The sequence below is a fragment of the Gopherus flavomarginatus genome, chromosome 1, assembly GCF_025201925.1.
Source record: "Gopherus flavomarginatus isolate rGopFla2 chromosome 1, rGopFla2.mat.asm, whole genome shotgun sequence".
NCBI lineage: Eukaryota > Metazoa > Chordata > Testudines > Testudinidae > Gopherus > Gopherus flavomarginatus.
The window spans coordinates 350,514,269-350,529,713 of record NC_066617.1 but is presented as its reverse complement, the minus strand read 5'-3'; the positions used below and the strand labels follow the sequence as shown (position 1 = coordinate 350,529,713).

Below are 15,445 nucleotides of genomic sequence, written 5' to 3'. Positions count from 1 at the left end.
TTGGAACCCTTGGGTGACTTATTGCCAACAAATCTCCAAAGCATCCAGTGCTACCACCTATAGAGAGGAACAACCAGCATCACCTGCTCTCCCCCAGAAGATTTGACCCTCGAGGAATCTTTTGAGGCGCAAAAGTCTAGAGCTGCTTAAGAGGTTTTGTCTGCAGACAACATCTTCTCTTCATCTCTGGATGTAGTTAAGCCTGCTACCCTTTCCCTGGCAGATGATTTTAAATAATCAAGAGAGTAGCAGACTCCTTGCAGATTCCACTCAAGGAGTTTACAGAGTCTCCTTTATAAGCTTCTCAATATCCTTCACTCACCTGTATCAGCCCGTTTAGCCTTACTTGTCAATGAGGCTCTTTTAGATCCAGCAAAGATCATTTGGCACACTCCAGCTTCTATTCCACTGACATGGATAAGAGCAGACAAGGAGTGTTATGTCCCAGCAAAGCACTCAGAGTTTTTATTTTCCCATCCCTCACCTAATTCCTTGATAGTGGATGCAGTGAATTAACATGATAAAGACCACAGGCGCTTTGATCTACTAGGAAGAAAGTAGCACTATCACTTATCAGACTTTGATGGCAAGGTATAACCATGTCAGCTACTTCAAATTAACCTCCTTCATCGACTACATACTGATGGAACAGAGGGAGAAGTTTCAAGCAATTGTCGTGGAGGGCCAGCTGCTGGCCAGGACAATCTTGCAAGCCTCCCTCAACTCTGGTGACACCACCACTCATTCGATCACCATAGCAATGGTAATAGGAAGAGCCTCCTTGTTCCAGCTCTCCGGTTTCCCAAAGGAGGTTCAGACCATGGTTAAGGATCTTTCTTTTGATGGATCTAAGTTGTTCACAGATACTACACATGAGTCTGTATGAACACTGAAGGATTCTAGAGCGATTTTGCATTCTCTTGGTATTTACACCCCTACATTCAAGAGAAAGCTAAGCAAATCTCAGATACCTCAGAGTCTTGGCCCATCAAATTCCTTCCCTCCCAGAGGGTATATGAACCATACCAAAGAAGACAGAGGTTTCAGAGAAGGAAACCATCCACTTCTCAGCCTCCTGCCTCTCACCCATCTACCTTCAAGCAGCAATTTTGATGTGTTAATCCTCATCCTCTTCCATTGCACCAATTCACCAGCCATCCTTCCACCGGCACCCGCCTTCACACTGCAAGTGAGCCTGGGAGTTGATCACTACAGACAAGTTGGTCTTGGAGATAGTCTCCACAGGTTACACAATCCACTTTACTTCAGTTCCACAAATGAACCTCCTTTCCTTGTCCCGCTTCAGGGACCCCTCTCACGAGAGCATGCTTCATCAAGAAATAGGTGCTTTTTTGCATTTGGGAGTTATAGAACAACCCCCATGCAGCAAAGAGAGAAGGGGTTTTATTCAGGTTATTTCCTGATACTAAAAAGAGTGGAGGTTGGAGAACTATCCTAGACTTGAGACTGCTCAACGCCTATGTGAATGTGCAGAAATTCAAAATTGTGATGCACAGCTTTAATTCCCTCACTAGAGCAAGGAAATTGGTTTTCAGCCCTTGACCCTGAAGATGTGTATTTCCACATCACTATCCACTGATCCCACAGATGATTCGCCCATTTGATTGTTGGCCTGGACCACTTCCAATATTGTGTGCTCCCCTTTGGCCTATCATCCACCCTGAGATTCTTTTAGAAGAATCTCTCTGCTCCTAGGTGCAGCAGCACAGCTCTGCAGAAAAGGTATTTTAGTATTGCCTTACCTGGAGGATTGGTTGCTAACAGGCTGCTGCCTGGAGCTGATGTCTCGGGCAACTTCCAAGTCCCCAGGCCTCTTCTGCCAGTTGGGCCTGCTATTGAACATACAAAAATCCATCTTGGCCCTAGTACAGACCCTGGAGTTTATAGGGACACATCTTAGTTCAATAACAGAGACAGCCTACCTTCCTTGGCACAGGTTTGTGGCTCATTTCTACATAGCATACATGGTTCAGCTCAGCCCACAAACCATGGTCGGGAACTGCATTCAATTACTAGGGCGCATTTCGGCCATCGCCTTCATGACGGAACATTCCAGACTTCAAATGCGCTGCCTCCAAAGATGGTTCAGAACCATTTTTCACCCGCTAGACACAGTCTAGATATGCTTTATTCCATACCCATCTTCATGAAACAATCCCTCAGCTGGTGGAAGTTCCAGAAGTTCCATTCACATATCCTCCCACAATGGTCATTGCAACGATGGATGCCTCTCTGCTAAAGTGGGACGCACATCTAGACACTAGTACGGTCCAAGGCAAGTGATGTTGCCAGAGATGATGCTGCATATCAATCTCCTGGAGCTCAGCGTATCAGATACACCTGTCTCCAATTCCTATGACTAATCAAGGATGAACACATATATATAATGACTGACAATATAGCATTAATGTTTTACTTCAACAACTAGGGAGAAGCAAGATCCCATTCCCTTTGCACTAAGGCGTCAGACTCTGGAAGTGGTGTATACAGAATCACTTTACTATCACAGCTTCCTATCTCCCGGACATTCAGAATGTGATTACGGAGGTGCTCTGCAGACACTTCTTTCAAGACCCTGAGTGGGAAATAGATGCCAACATATTACATCACATATTTCACCAATGGGGTACCCCCCAGATAGATTTGTTTGCCATGGAGCCAAACAAGAAATGTACCCACTTCTGTGTCACCAATCCTTAGGGGATGCTTATCACCTTCAGTGGTCGTCAACCCTCCTAATGCTTTTCAACCGACACCCCCACCCACTCCCAATAGGCAAAGTTATGCTCAAAATAGAGGAGGACAGGGTCATCTTAATAGGCCTGACCTGGTCCATGCAAATGTAGTATCCTTATCTGATACATCTGTCTGTATACCCACAGATCACTCTCTGCACTGCTCCCTATCTCCTGTTGCAAGAAGGCAGGAAGAATTTTTCACCCCAATCTTGCAATGCTTTGTCTCAAACCATGGTTAGTCGATGGCTCCCGATAATGGAGATAACCTGCTCAGAGGATATAAAAAGAGTTCTATTACACAGCAGGAAACAGTCTACTCGCTACACGTATTCTCAAAATGGATGCGTTTTGCCAGTTGGTGTGACAACAGACCACTTTCACCGATAACCGCATCGCTTCCAGATATACTAGACTACCTTGCCTCCGAAAACCTCTAGTCTGCCGTCCACCGGGCGGTCCTCATGGCTTTTCAACCCCCAATAGAGGGTTATTCCATCTTTACCCAACCCGACACCAGCCAGATTCCTCCGAGGGCTGGGGAACTTCTATATACTGGTCCAACGTCCTTCCCCAATATAAGACCTCAACCTGGTCCTTAAATGCCTCACAAGACTACCCATTGAACCTCTGGCTACTTGCTAATTGCTCCATTATCAATGAAGACAGTATTGCTGATAGTCATCATGTTGGTGCAAGGGGTTGGTGAAATAGGGACCCTGATGGCATACCCTCCTCCCCCCTTCACGGTGTTTTTTTAAATACAAGGTCATGCTCTGGCCCCACCCCATGTTCTTACCTAAGATCTCTTCTGAATTCCATCTCAATCAGCCCATTCATTGCCTATCTCCTATCCAAAACCACATCTGAATCCCCAGGATGCGCTGCTGCATATCCTGAATGTCGGGAGAGCTCTGGCCTTCTATCAAGATAGAAGGAAACCCTTCAGAAAAGTTGACAAGTTATTCGTCTTGATAGCAGACAGCTCAAAGGGGTTGGTAATCTCTAACCAGAGACTTACAGTTGTCAGACTGCATTAACTCCTGTTACTTGTCTCATAACATTGAGCTGCCCTTACTCATATGTATCCATTCTGTAAGGTCTGTTGTCACTTTCGTGGTCTTCCTCAAAAACATACTGATCATCCAAATCTATAAAGCCACTGCATGGGCTTCTATACATGCATTCTCTGAATACTATGCAATAACTCACAACTCCACCTCTGATACAGGGTGCAGCTCAGCTATACTTTCTGCTGTACTGGATTGAAGTCTGAAGCTCCCTCTACCTTAACGGGTACTGCTCAGTACTCATCTAGCGTGAAGCACTTATAAGGAACTACTTGAGGAAGAAGAAATGGTGACTCACTCTGTGCAGTAGCTATGGTTCTTCGAGATGTGTCCTTTTGGGTGCTCAACTACATGCCCTCTTCCCCTTCTGCTTCGGAGTTTTCTGCCATGAGGCTTTATGGTAGAGAAGGAACTGGGGGCAGTTTGACCACATAGCACTATATGACAATGGGACAGGGCACAGGATTAACACACATGTGCAGGATGAATGGACACTGCTTTGAGAAATCTCTGACCAGGGCATAGGTGAGCACTAGTGCATATCAAGTGGAACTCCCATATGGGAACACATCTCAAAGAACCACAGCTTCTGCACAGGGTGAGTAACCATTTCTTCAGCCCAAAATTGTGCTCCTTGGCTTCTCTACTATAAGTCCCCATTTTGTGATGTCACTACTACCAAGGAGCTAATAAGGGCTCAGATGCTATAAAGGACTGGTTTCATCCCATGGTGTGGCCTTCAAAGCTTCTTCATTACTTTATACTCATATTACTAAAACTGAAACTTTGATAACCCTGACAACGTGAATAAAATGGCACATTTGCAGGGATTTCAGTCTAAAGATGTGTTCCGGAGTGTCTCTTTTGCTTGATAGCCCTTGAAAGAAGGTTACCATGTAGGATTTTTTTCTGAATATTCTTATTTAAATGGTTGAGTAGTAAAACAGTTAATACACTTATGACTAAAATGTAAGTTAAGCTTAATAGCTGAACAATAATAGTCATCATTACTATATTGTGTTTTCAGAATAACAATTTTTTATTTTTATATGCAGGCCACGGAAACCCTTTTTCGAATGGGGGTAGCAAGAGGAGCAATTACACCTTTAAGGCATGGAGAAGTAAGATTGAGTGTCTGGTTTTTGCATATATGGTGTAAAGTTTTATTTATTTTTAATTTAATATTTTGTAAATTCTTAGACTGTATATTCAGATACCTGGACAGTTGATAGTCTTGTAGATAATGTGTCTGTCTGCTTTACAGTTTGTTGCAAATGAGTAGACAGCCCAGATCCTGTGCATTGGGGAAAGAGATGTTCTTTATATTTCATTTTACACTGAATCATGATGCAGCGCTGTAATCTAGGTGACTCACTGGAGGATACTTAGCCCTGATGGTTCTTTACTGAACGTTCTGAGGAGGGAGCAGGGTCTTGAGAAATTAACATGGGGTTGGCTTTTAGAAGTTTCTGGTTCTGCGGATGGGTGTTTGCAGGCAAGCCACTTCATATTTTTGTCTTTGTTTCTTTACTACTTCACAGGAATATTATCAAGGTTAATTACATGTCCAAAGTACTTGACAATCATTAATTAAAGTTATATTGTTCATATCTGCTTGTGTCTGTATGTGATGGTTTTTTTGTTTATCTTTTGGGTTGACATACATGGAGACACTATTATTTGCATTCTGCTGATTAAGTAGCTCTCAATTCCATGGAAAATACTATACTCAGTTTTGGTATTCTTCAGTAATGGTCCAAACTACATATTGAAACTATTGTGAGTTGTAGTATTTTTGGGTCATTACTCTAGAAGACTCAAGTGTATTGTTATGGCTACCTGATTTCATCATATTGTGTGTTGATTTTAAATGCAAAATGTTTGTCTAGTTGACCCAGCACTTGCTGTACATTGTCAATCATATTATAGCATATATTCTCTTTCTGTGCTATTGAAATTACCTTAATTTCGCCCTATTTAAGTGGAGTGGAGTACCAGTGCATCGGAACAAAGGTGTCTGCTTTCCCCTGGCCCAGTTTCTTTATCTTGAGATCTGATCTTGCTATAGCAGTGCTGAACATGGGGTCCATTATGCTTTTTCTATACTGCTCTTCACCTTCTCCGCAACTAGTCACTATGGGTGTGTCTACACTTTGGGATAGAGGTGTAATTTCCAGCTCAAAGGACATATCTGGGCTACCTCTGGTCAAGCTTATGTGCTAGAAGTAGAAGTGTAGCTGTAGCAGCATGTGCAAGAGGAGAGGCTCGCTACCCGAGTATATACCTAGCATCTGAGATGGGATTGTTCTCAGGGCATAAGAACGGCCGTACAGGGTCAGACCAAAGGTCCATCTAGCCCAGTATCTGTCTACTGACAGTGGCCAATGCCAGGTGCCCCAGAGTGAGTGAACATAACAGGCAATGATCAAGTGATCTCTCTAGCAGCTAGACTCTCATGCTACCCCTGCTACACTTCTATTTTTAGCACGCTAGCTTGATCAGAGCTAATGCGGGCATGCTTCCTTGATCTGGAAATTACACCTCCATCTTGAAGTGCAGGGTGGGAAATATGATGCACTCTCCAGCAGGATGCTATGTATGGAATATATGCAACACTTCCAGCTTCTCTCCACCTCTTCGAAGAAGGTGTCTTGAGAGACATAATCTCTGGGTGTTTCTTATGATAGCACAGAGCACAGTACACTAGGCTGTTCTTTTGGGTGTACTTAGTTATATGTGTTAGAATGAATGTTGCACTAATACTAGTATAGTAGAAATGTGGTTTGCTTGAAATGATCCATGTGGATTGTGGAGAATTCATTTTGCTTTTTAAAGAGTTACTAACTAAATCTTGCACTTTTAAAAAGTGGACTAATGCAAACAATTATCTTTTTATGAGCATTATGTTGGTAATATGAATGTCAGTCCTAAATCACTTCCTCTGATACTACTATTTTTACCTTCACTACATGCATCTGACGAAGTGGGTATTCATCCATGAAAGCTCATGTTCCAAAACTTCTGTTAGTCTATAAGGTGCCACAGGATTCTTTGCTATTTTTACCTTGTTGATTTAAAACAAAAAAGTCCTATTGCAATGTTACATTCACAGATCATAGACCAATGTGGAGCAGGAGCTCTTTTGAGCCATTTACTTTTTCTTACAATTACTCTATGCCCTCGTCCAGACTAACCCGCGGCATCGGCGGGTTAAAATCGATTGCTCGGGGATCGATATATCGCGTCTAGTCTGGACGCGGTGTATCGATCCCCGAGCGCGCTTACATCGATTCCGGAACTCCATCAATCCGAACGGAGTTCCGGAATCGACACGGAGAGCCGCGGACATCGATGCCGCGCCGTCCAGACTGGTGAGTACCTCGATTTTAGAAATTCGACTTCAGCTACGTTATTCACGTAGCTGAAGTTGCGTATCTAAAATCGATTTTAATTCCTAGTCTGGACGTGGCCTATGGAAAGCTAGTAGTACAGACATTACAGTGGGCAGCCAGGAAGTCTGTATTGATGGGTATTTGGCTTTTGCTGCTCTTCCAGTTCTGAACGTTTGGTTTTTTTAGAACTATCTGCTTATTCTGTGCTTTATGAATAAGATTATTGTTCCTATATGGTTTTAGTATCCTTCTGTTTGAATTGAAATTGTTCCTGCTTCCCAACTTCCCAGCAACAACTTCTTCTATTGTCAGACCCTTCAAAGCGTTGATGTCTCATAGACATTTATGCTAGGACAGGGACTGTGAATTGAATACACATACTGTCAATTTATATATCACACTAAAAAGGTTTGATCTATTATTGCCGCTTGTAATACCTAAATTGACTATAACTAAGATTAGAAGAAAAATATTTTTTCCAGTTTATTTAGAGCTGTTGACAGTCCTTTTTGTGAAAAGCCACTTTCCTTGTTTCCTCTGTTTTTTGTGACTATCTTTCACAAAACTGGAAAGAGAAAAATGTTTGTAAATAATAAAAGAATGTGATTCTAAACCCTCAAATCCTGGCAATGGGAGTTGAGGCAGATATAGTACCTTAAAATGCTTTAAACACAGTTTATGAAATTGCCTAGATTCCAAGTTGCCTATGTCTCTTCCTTGGTGGAGAAAGCCTCTGATATGCCTGAGTTTGTGATGGAAATTAAATGTCAGCCCTAATCAATGCAGGCAAATATATGTGAATAACCACTGTGCTTCCTCTTATCTATGTGACTTTGCTTGATCTTCCTTTATTTGACGGACGAATAAATCCACCATGTCAAAGACCAGAGACAGGGAACGTGTAATTTAAGTATGAATGTACCCAATATTTTTAAGGGTGAGCATTAATTGACTGAGTGAAAATTCAGTTCCAGGGGACCAGTTACATTTAGGCATTTTCTATATGCACCAAACTCTTCAGGGTTCAGATTACGGGCCACTGGCATTTTCAATTTTTCGCTGAGCATTGTATTGAAGATTTTTGAATGCTTTCTTGGTTTATTGGATTTTCAGAAACAGTTGGGTTTTCTCACCATATGTTTGTCCTGCAGCTTTTCTGCTCAATTTAGCTGAGATTTTGGTTGTTAGAATAAGGTAAAGTCTGTATTAGCAACGTATTAGCAGTAGTCGAAGAAAACGCCAATGTACTCTGTGCGTCACACAGTGATTCTAAGTTTTAACAATGAACATTACCTTTAGTGTGCAGAATCTGGAAGTCATTTTGGTTATTTGTCAGCCTCTTCTGAGTTTCTGCTTTAGAACCAACAAACTCAGGATGATCTCTAGGAGACACATTGGCACAGTCCATGCTTTGTTTACTTCCACTGATGTGCCACAACTGGGGTAGCTAATCAGTATTGGCTCTACAATTATCTCTCACTGTGCAAATCAAAGCCTTGAACGTGTTCACATGCTTTAAAATGGCCTGGAATCCAGTGATGCAGAATTTCACGTCTTTCATTTCTTCTGTAACAGTAGCTGCTGACAGCTCAGTGTTAATCAGATGAGCAGGACAGGTAATACATAGCAGATCTGGTTTGTGATTGATTTTAATTTCCCATGTGAACTTAGCCAGTAGAAAGCAGAATTTTGTTAGTTGGTACATCTCAAACGTGTCAATTATTGCTGTGTTGAGAAAATGGCAGCCAGTAGAGAGGATGAATGTCACATCAGCACAAAATAATGCGAGTTTACTTGATTTGAAATAAAAAAACAAAAACAAAAGGCCAAGAATTGGATGCTCCAAAGTATCAGGAGACTCATCAAAAATAGAGACGAGACAACACATTTCCATCAATTAGTTGCATCAGTTTAGATACTAAAGCATCATTTTCTTTCCGATACTTATGAGTGGGGTTTTCTGCATTAGTAAACATTTTTGCTGTGGGATGGTATTGTCGCACAAAGTCATCAATAGGCCCCTCTGCAATTAACAGTGGTTGTCTGGCAAAACAAAGAGCACACACAAATTCATTGACACAATTGTGCTGTGTCCTCTTTCATTAAAGCCCTGGTGAATGCTCCTGATATTGACTGTTTATCCAAAAGCTCACTTTCTTCAAGTTTCTTGTGTTGCTTGCTTTCTACGTGCTCCTTTGTTCTGTCAGCACGAACACTGACTTCAGTGGTGCAGTACTTGAAGCACAATTGATTCTCTTCACTCCTGTCTTTCCTTTTCTTGATAATTTCTAAGCACTGATTTTATTGTTGGTATTTAGACACAGATTTGTGTTTTCACCCCACGTTTAAATTTTTATCTTATCTGTCCATACTTGATTGTTTAAATTCAGCGCCCCACTAAACAGACACAAAGAAATAGGCGGGCAGCCTCCCGTTGTGAGTCAATCATAGCTCAGTCAACATTGGTTGATTTTTCTGACCTCCACAGTGTATTTTTTACACTGTGGAACTGCTTCAGTCTCAGAGCTGCAGCACATAACTGTGTAAAGCGTTAACGTTAACAAAAATAAGTACCTGAAAAAGTATTGAGTGTATTGATAAATGGGTGTAAATCAGTAAAAATGGAACTCCTTTAATTAAAAAAACCCTAATTTTTAAAATTAATTAGTAATTAGTGAAAATCAGTAAAAACTGAAAATGCAGAGCACTAATTATACTGAATGTGATATTTATGGACTACGCCAGTAACTAGTATAATAAGTAAAAGTAGTAGTGAATCCAGATAAAAATACAATGAAACACTTCAATACAGCATAAAGATGGGAGAACTTTTACTTACCTAAATTACAGCACTGAGTGGTGTAACATTAAAGTATTTGCTTAGGAGACTCGGTATGTCTATACTAGAAAGGTAAATACAGCCACTGCAGTGATTGCGGTGGTGCATGTCCATACTACTCTCCTTTGGTTGGTGGTGCGCATCCTCACCAGGAGCACTTCTGCAGACTCAAGTGGGGCAGTGTAGGGGAGCTGAGAGCCTGTTTTCTCAGCTCTGTTGGAAGCTCCCTGCTAGGAGACCAGCAGCACCACAGGCTCCTGCCCTCCCCCACCTCCACTCCTCCTTCCCAGCCAAGAGTGTGGGGAGAAGGGGAGAGAGAGCCACCGGGGGGCTTCTTGCCTCCTGTTCCTGCCAGGAGTAGGGGGAAGCCATCCGGGGCTTCTCTCTTCCCTGCTTCTCACTCCTGGGGAGTGGGGTGCAGCTTGTCCGGCTTCTCCCCGTTGTCCCACATGCTCCCCACCAGGAGCTGGGATGCCTTGTCAATTTCACAGCTCTCAGGGTGAAATTGACAAGACAGCCAACATTCCCAGCTGGGAGCGGAGTCTAGCTGTCCAATCATCTTTCCTTAGCTCCCCTCACTATGAGCTGGGTCCAGCCACCTGGGCTTCTCACCCGGGTCCTGGTCAGGACCAGGGTTCATTCTCACCTCTCTCTCAGCTGGGAGAAGGGTCCAGCTGCCCAGCTCTCCAGAGGAGCTCCAGCTGCCTGGCTTTCTTGTCCATGAAATGGACAAGACAGCCAACAGCTGATGTAAATTGCCCCGTGCTCCCCTGTAGTTGCCCTGACTACACAGACATAAGCCTACGCCTCTCGTGGAGGTGGAGTTAGTGTGTTTGTGTAGTAGGGCACTTACACTGGTGGGAGCAAAGCTATAGTGTAGACACTGACATAATTAGATCAGCATTATTAAGTAGAAAGGATGCAGGGGAAGAAGGAAAGGTGAGTGCATGAGGTTTTTTTCCTTGAATATATTATCATGTTAAAATCTGAATACTTAAGTTTGGTGAATCAAACAAGATGTTTGGATACAAGTTTCCATTGTGTAGTTACAGCTATCTGAGCCTGAAAATCAGAAGTGACATCAGTAAAATAGAATGAATTTCCCAAAAGGAGCAAAACTGTCTAGTCCTATAAAAACACAGTTATTTCTTCCAAGAAAAAACTGGACACTTGAATGGTGCCCAAAAGAAAGTGCTCATGGTGAGCCAAAACAGAGGAAATTAAAGCTTGAACTCAAGCTCTAATTGACCATGTTCAGTATGAGAAGTGCTAAGTTGGCAGTAAAAATCCAGGAAGGTCTAGTTGTTTCTTGGAAAGGCAAGACTGAGACCAAAGAAGAAATATCAAACCAAAGAAGAAATCATTAACTGGTCCAAGTCTGGTCAGTTTCCAAGACCAGATAGATTTGAAATTTGTAATGTTGAATATTTGGGGGAAACCTTCTCTCTCACTTCCTGCTTGCAGCCTTTCTCTGTATCAGGGAATTCATCTTCTCAGCCATCTCCTCTGTATGGATGCAGAACTTTTAAGCCTTTTCTTTATTACCTTTTGAAGAAATCGGAAATTTATATTGTAATGCTGTATCATTTTGCTATTTATATATGGATTACAAAATTCCTGTTGAGGTTTTGGCATGAAAGTTGGAAATGATACTGCCAAGTGTCATTTATCCAAATGAAGTAGATAGTGTTAAGAACTGTACTGTGACTTAATGCCAAAAATATTAATAGTATCAAGGAGAGGTAACAAAAGCCGAAAATATAATTAACTTCACGATTCAGCATATTATTCTTGTCATAGAATTTTCTGTTAATGTCTGTTTTGGGGAATGTGTGCTAGGCAGAGATGGGAATGTGTGCTAGACCAAACAGCTCTGGTGGAAGATAGGGTAAGTCCACCAGCTATTATCAGTGTAATGGCTTTTGTTAACATCTGTGTCCCTTATCCAGGAGAGAGGCAACATTTCATTTATTTTAAGAGTGGGCTGGGTGGCAGAAGGCACAAGGATTTGATGAGAATGAATCTTGACGTATGTGTTCTTGTTACACTGGTTGTTAATTTCAGCTAAACATTTTAAGTTCAAATGCTCTAAAATGCAGAAATACCCTTCCCATCTATATGAATTCACCTACAATGCTTTTGTGAAACTTGTCAAGTCTCCTGATACACATAATGTACAGAGGCTATGTTTTATCTAGTTTAAATTGTATTATATGGAAAGCAGACCCAGTGTCCATGTATTGTTTATCACAATGCAAACGTCAACTCTTTTATATTAAAACCTTCTTAATACTAAAGTGGTTTGAGTTAGATTATTATCACAGATAATGTGTCATTGAGCAGTGATGATATTATGGTAACTCCACTTGGAATGCATTGCTATATTAGCAAATTTATTTCAGCATGAGCTTTCGTGAGCTACAGCTCACTTCTTCAGATGCACTGAAGAAGTGAGCTGTAGCTCACGAAAGCTCATGCTGAAATAAATTTTAGTCTCTAAGGTGCCACAAGTACTCTTGTTCTTCTTGCGGATACAGACTAACACAGCTGCTACTCTGAAACCTTTGCTATATTGTATCCCAGCTGTGCATTAGTTCTTGCCATTATTGTAATTTAATTTTATTTCTTTTTATTGTTAAGTGTTAATATATTATGAGACTACAATAGAGTCATAGACTACATTGATGGACATTTTAGGTGCTAGTTTGGAAAGTTTCCTAGGAGAAAGCTGTCTACTAAATAAAATGTATCTATTGTTTCTTGAAAGGCAAATATTCCTTCCTTGAATGCTAAAATAATACTTACCACTTAAATTATGCTTTTCATCTTCAAAGTGCAATGTCAAACAGTTAATCATCAGGACATTGCTACGAGATTCATAGCTAAGTATTGTTATCTCCATTTTAGAGATTGAAACAGACATAACAGATAGAGGTTAAGGGACCTGCCCAAGACTGCAAAAGGTCTTGGTCAAATCCAAGATTAGCACGGAAGAGTGTGTGGTTCTTAACCTAGTGCCCAGGTGACTGCATCACACCTTGACCTGGGTAAATGAATCAGTCTGTCTTCTGTGTTGTAGGTTGTTGTTTTAATTATTGTTTGTGTATTATTTATATTTTTAGAAAGTTTGCAGATAATGAGAAATAAATGACTATTACAAAAACACAGAAAAGCTTAACAATAGTAAATCGCAAAGTATGTTGAAAAAAACATCAGTTCCTTTCAGATAGGAAGTGGAAAGTGAAGCAAAACCCTTAGAACTGCCACCAGTTTGAATCATATAGAAGCACATGTTTGTTAATGAAACATATATATTTTGTTATGCAAGCATATTTATTATGTGGTCATGGAAGTTAAACTGCAAATACTTTCCTGTGGCAAACCCAAGTAAAACTTTTCAGTTTGAATTCAGATGAGATTATATTGAATGATGAAAGATAAAACATTGAAACATTAGCATGTGTTTAAAAATACAGGTTTTGAATGTCTCTTGAAGATTTCAAGAGTCTATTAAAATGTTCTTTGATTCAGACCTCACTAGCTGCTTATCTCTTTCTGCATGATAGGTTTGGATTTTAGCCATTTTTCATTCGTAAGTCTTTTTATAAATCCATACATAAGACATTTTGGATGGGGTTTTAAAAAGTGCATAAGAGATTTATATTCCCACTGAAAGCCAGTTAGAGTTGGGTGCTTAACTCTCTTTATACTTTTTGGAAATTTCATCCTTTTTATCTGTTCACTGAAGATCGATTCCATTAATTCTTATGTTTTGCATACTATAAACAGCTTTGAATTCAGAAAGAAACTGTTTTACAATGTAAATAAATATTTTACCACTTTGGTTAAAGTTAGTCCTATAGAAGATATTCTCTCACCCACCTTGTCTCTATTTTAACAAGAGAATTTCAAAAGCTTTTGTTTGTGAATAAAGCAAACTAAATGCAATATACTATAAATTTAAATAATTTATTTTTATCAGTTATACAAATATACAATAATTTTTATCTTTGGTGCATTTACATTATTAAAATTGTAATTAAATATACAAATGTAAGGAAAGTAATTATTTTATTCCATTATTGAATTGATGTGCTCACTCCATGGTAGATGCTTTCCTGACAATTTATTGCTATAAGAAATTTAATGGAGAACATTGCAATAATAATAGACCTATGTAGCTACATTGCTGCAGTGATGGCATAAGTTAAGCACATACTTAAGGGTTTGCAGAGTCAGGGCCTGGCTTTTCTATACAAAGAACTGAGCCAGCATTTTTCACAGATTTATCATTATAAATATATTGTTATATGTCCAGTCTGGGGCCCATTGTGCTAAGTGCTGTACAAATCTAATAAGAGATGCTTCCAGCTCCAAAGAGCTTACAGACTAAACAGGTGAGACAGATACGGGCTGGGAGAAAATAAGTATTGTCATCCCCATTTGGGGCACAAAGAGATTAAATGATACGACCAAAGTTCTACAAGAAGTCTATGCTAGAACTGGGAAGTGAACCCCTATCTTCTGAGAGCTAGTACAGTGCCTTAACCAAAAGACTGTCTTTTTTTCTCTAAAGATGAAAATGAGGAATAAATACTGTGACATCCTGGGGTGCAATCCATAGCAGTGGAGGACAGTGTCACTCTGCCCCGCAAACTTAGGTTACAAAGCCTTGCTGAAGTAGCTCCCACCAGGGCCACTATTTCCAGCATGGTGTCAAGTATCAGGGATATAGTCACGTTAGTCTGGATCTGTAAAAAGCGACAGAGTCCTGTGGCTCCTTATAGACTAACAGATGTATTGGAGCATAAGCTTTCGGGGGTGAAGACCCATTTCATCAGACGCAAGTGGGTCTTCGCCCACGAAAGCTTATGCTCCAATACGTCTGTTAGTCTATAAGGTGCCACAGGACTTGTCGCTATTTCCAGCATGGCAGACACATTCTGAAGGTCCGTTGGTTACATTTTGGCTTTTACCAGCGTTGGTTACCTCTGCCGAGTGATCCCCACACACTCCCAGTCACAGATTCGCCCCCCAAAATGCATGTCTTGTACTGTCCAGCCCTCTCCTGGACAGGTCAGATTATTAAATCCGTTATTCCTTTAAGGGAATAATATACAGTACCTTAAATAGTGTTACCCAGACACTTTAATTTAAATATACTGGATTAGGTAAAAGAACAAAACAAGTTTATTAACTGCAAAAACATAGATTTTTGACTGACTACAAGTAATGAGGCATAAGAATCAGAAATGGTTACAAGAAAAATAAAGCTAAAATGCTTTTGAGTGCCTAACTTGACAAACTATATTAGATTTAAAGCAATGTTTCTTAGCACATGCTTTGAACAGCATTACTGACCAAACTCTTTAGAGTCCAACGGCTGTT

At 40.6% G+C, this 15,445-nt stretch overlaps 1 protein-coding gene across 3 annotated transcripts in view; it reads left to right on the top strand.

Moving 5' to 3' along the window:
• The window catches only part of TMEM135 (transmembrane protein 135), a 417,387-nt gene that overhangs the window by 186,730 nt on the left and 215,212 nt on the right, over window positions 1-15,445 (top strand). For 2 of the 3 annotated variants that reach the window (XM_050941833.1, XM_050941841.1), the window contains one exon: window positions 4,882-4,947. The exons of the other annotated variant lie outside the window; for it this stretch is intronic. In XM_050941833.1, the coding sequence (XP_050797790.1) occupies window positions 4,882-4,947 (66 nt within the window). The remainder of the gene's footprint in view (window positions 1-4,881; window positions 4,948-15,445) is intronic. 3 annotated transcript variants of the gene reach the window in all.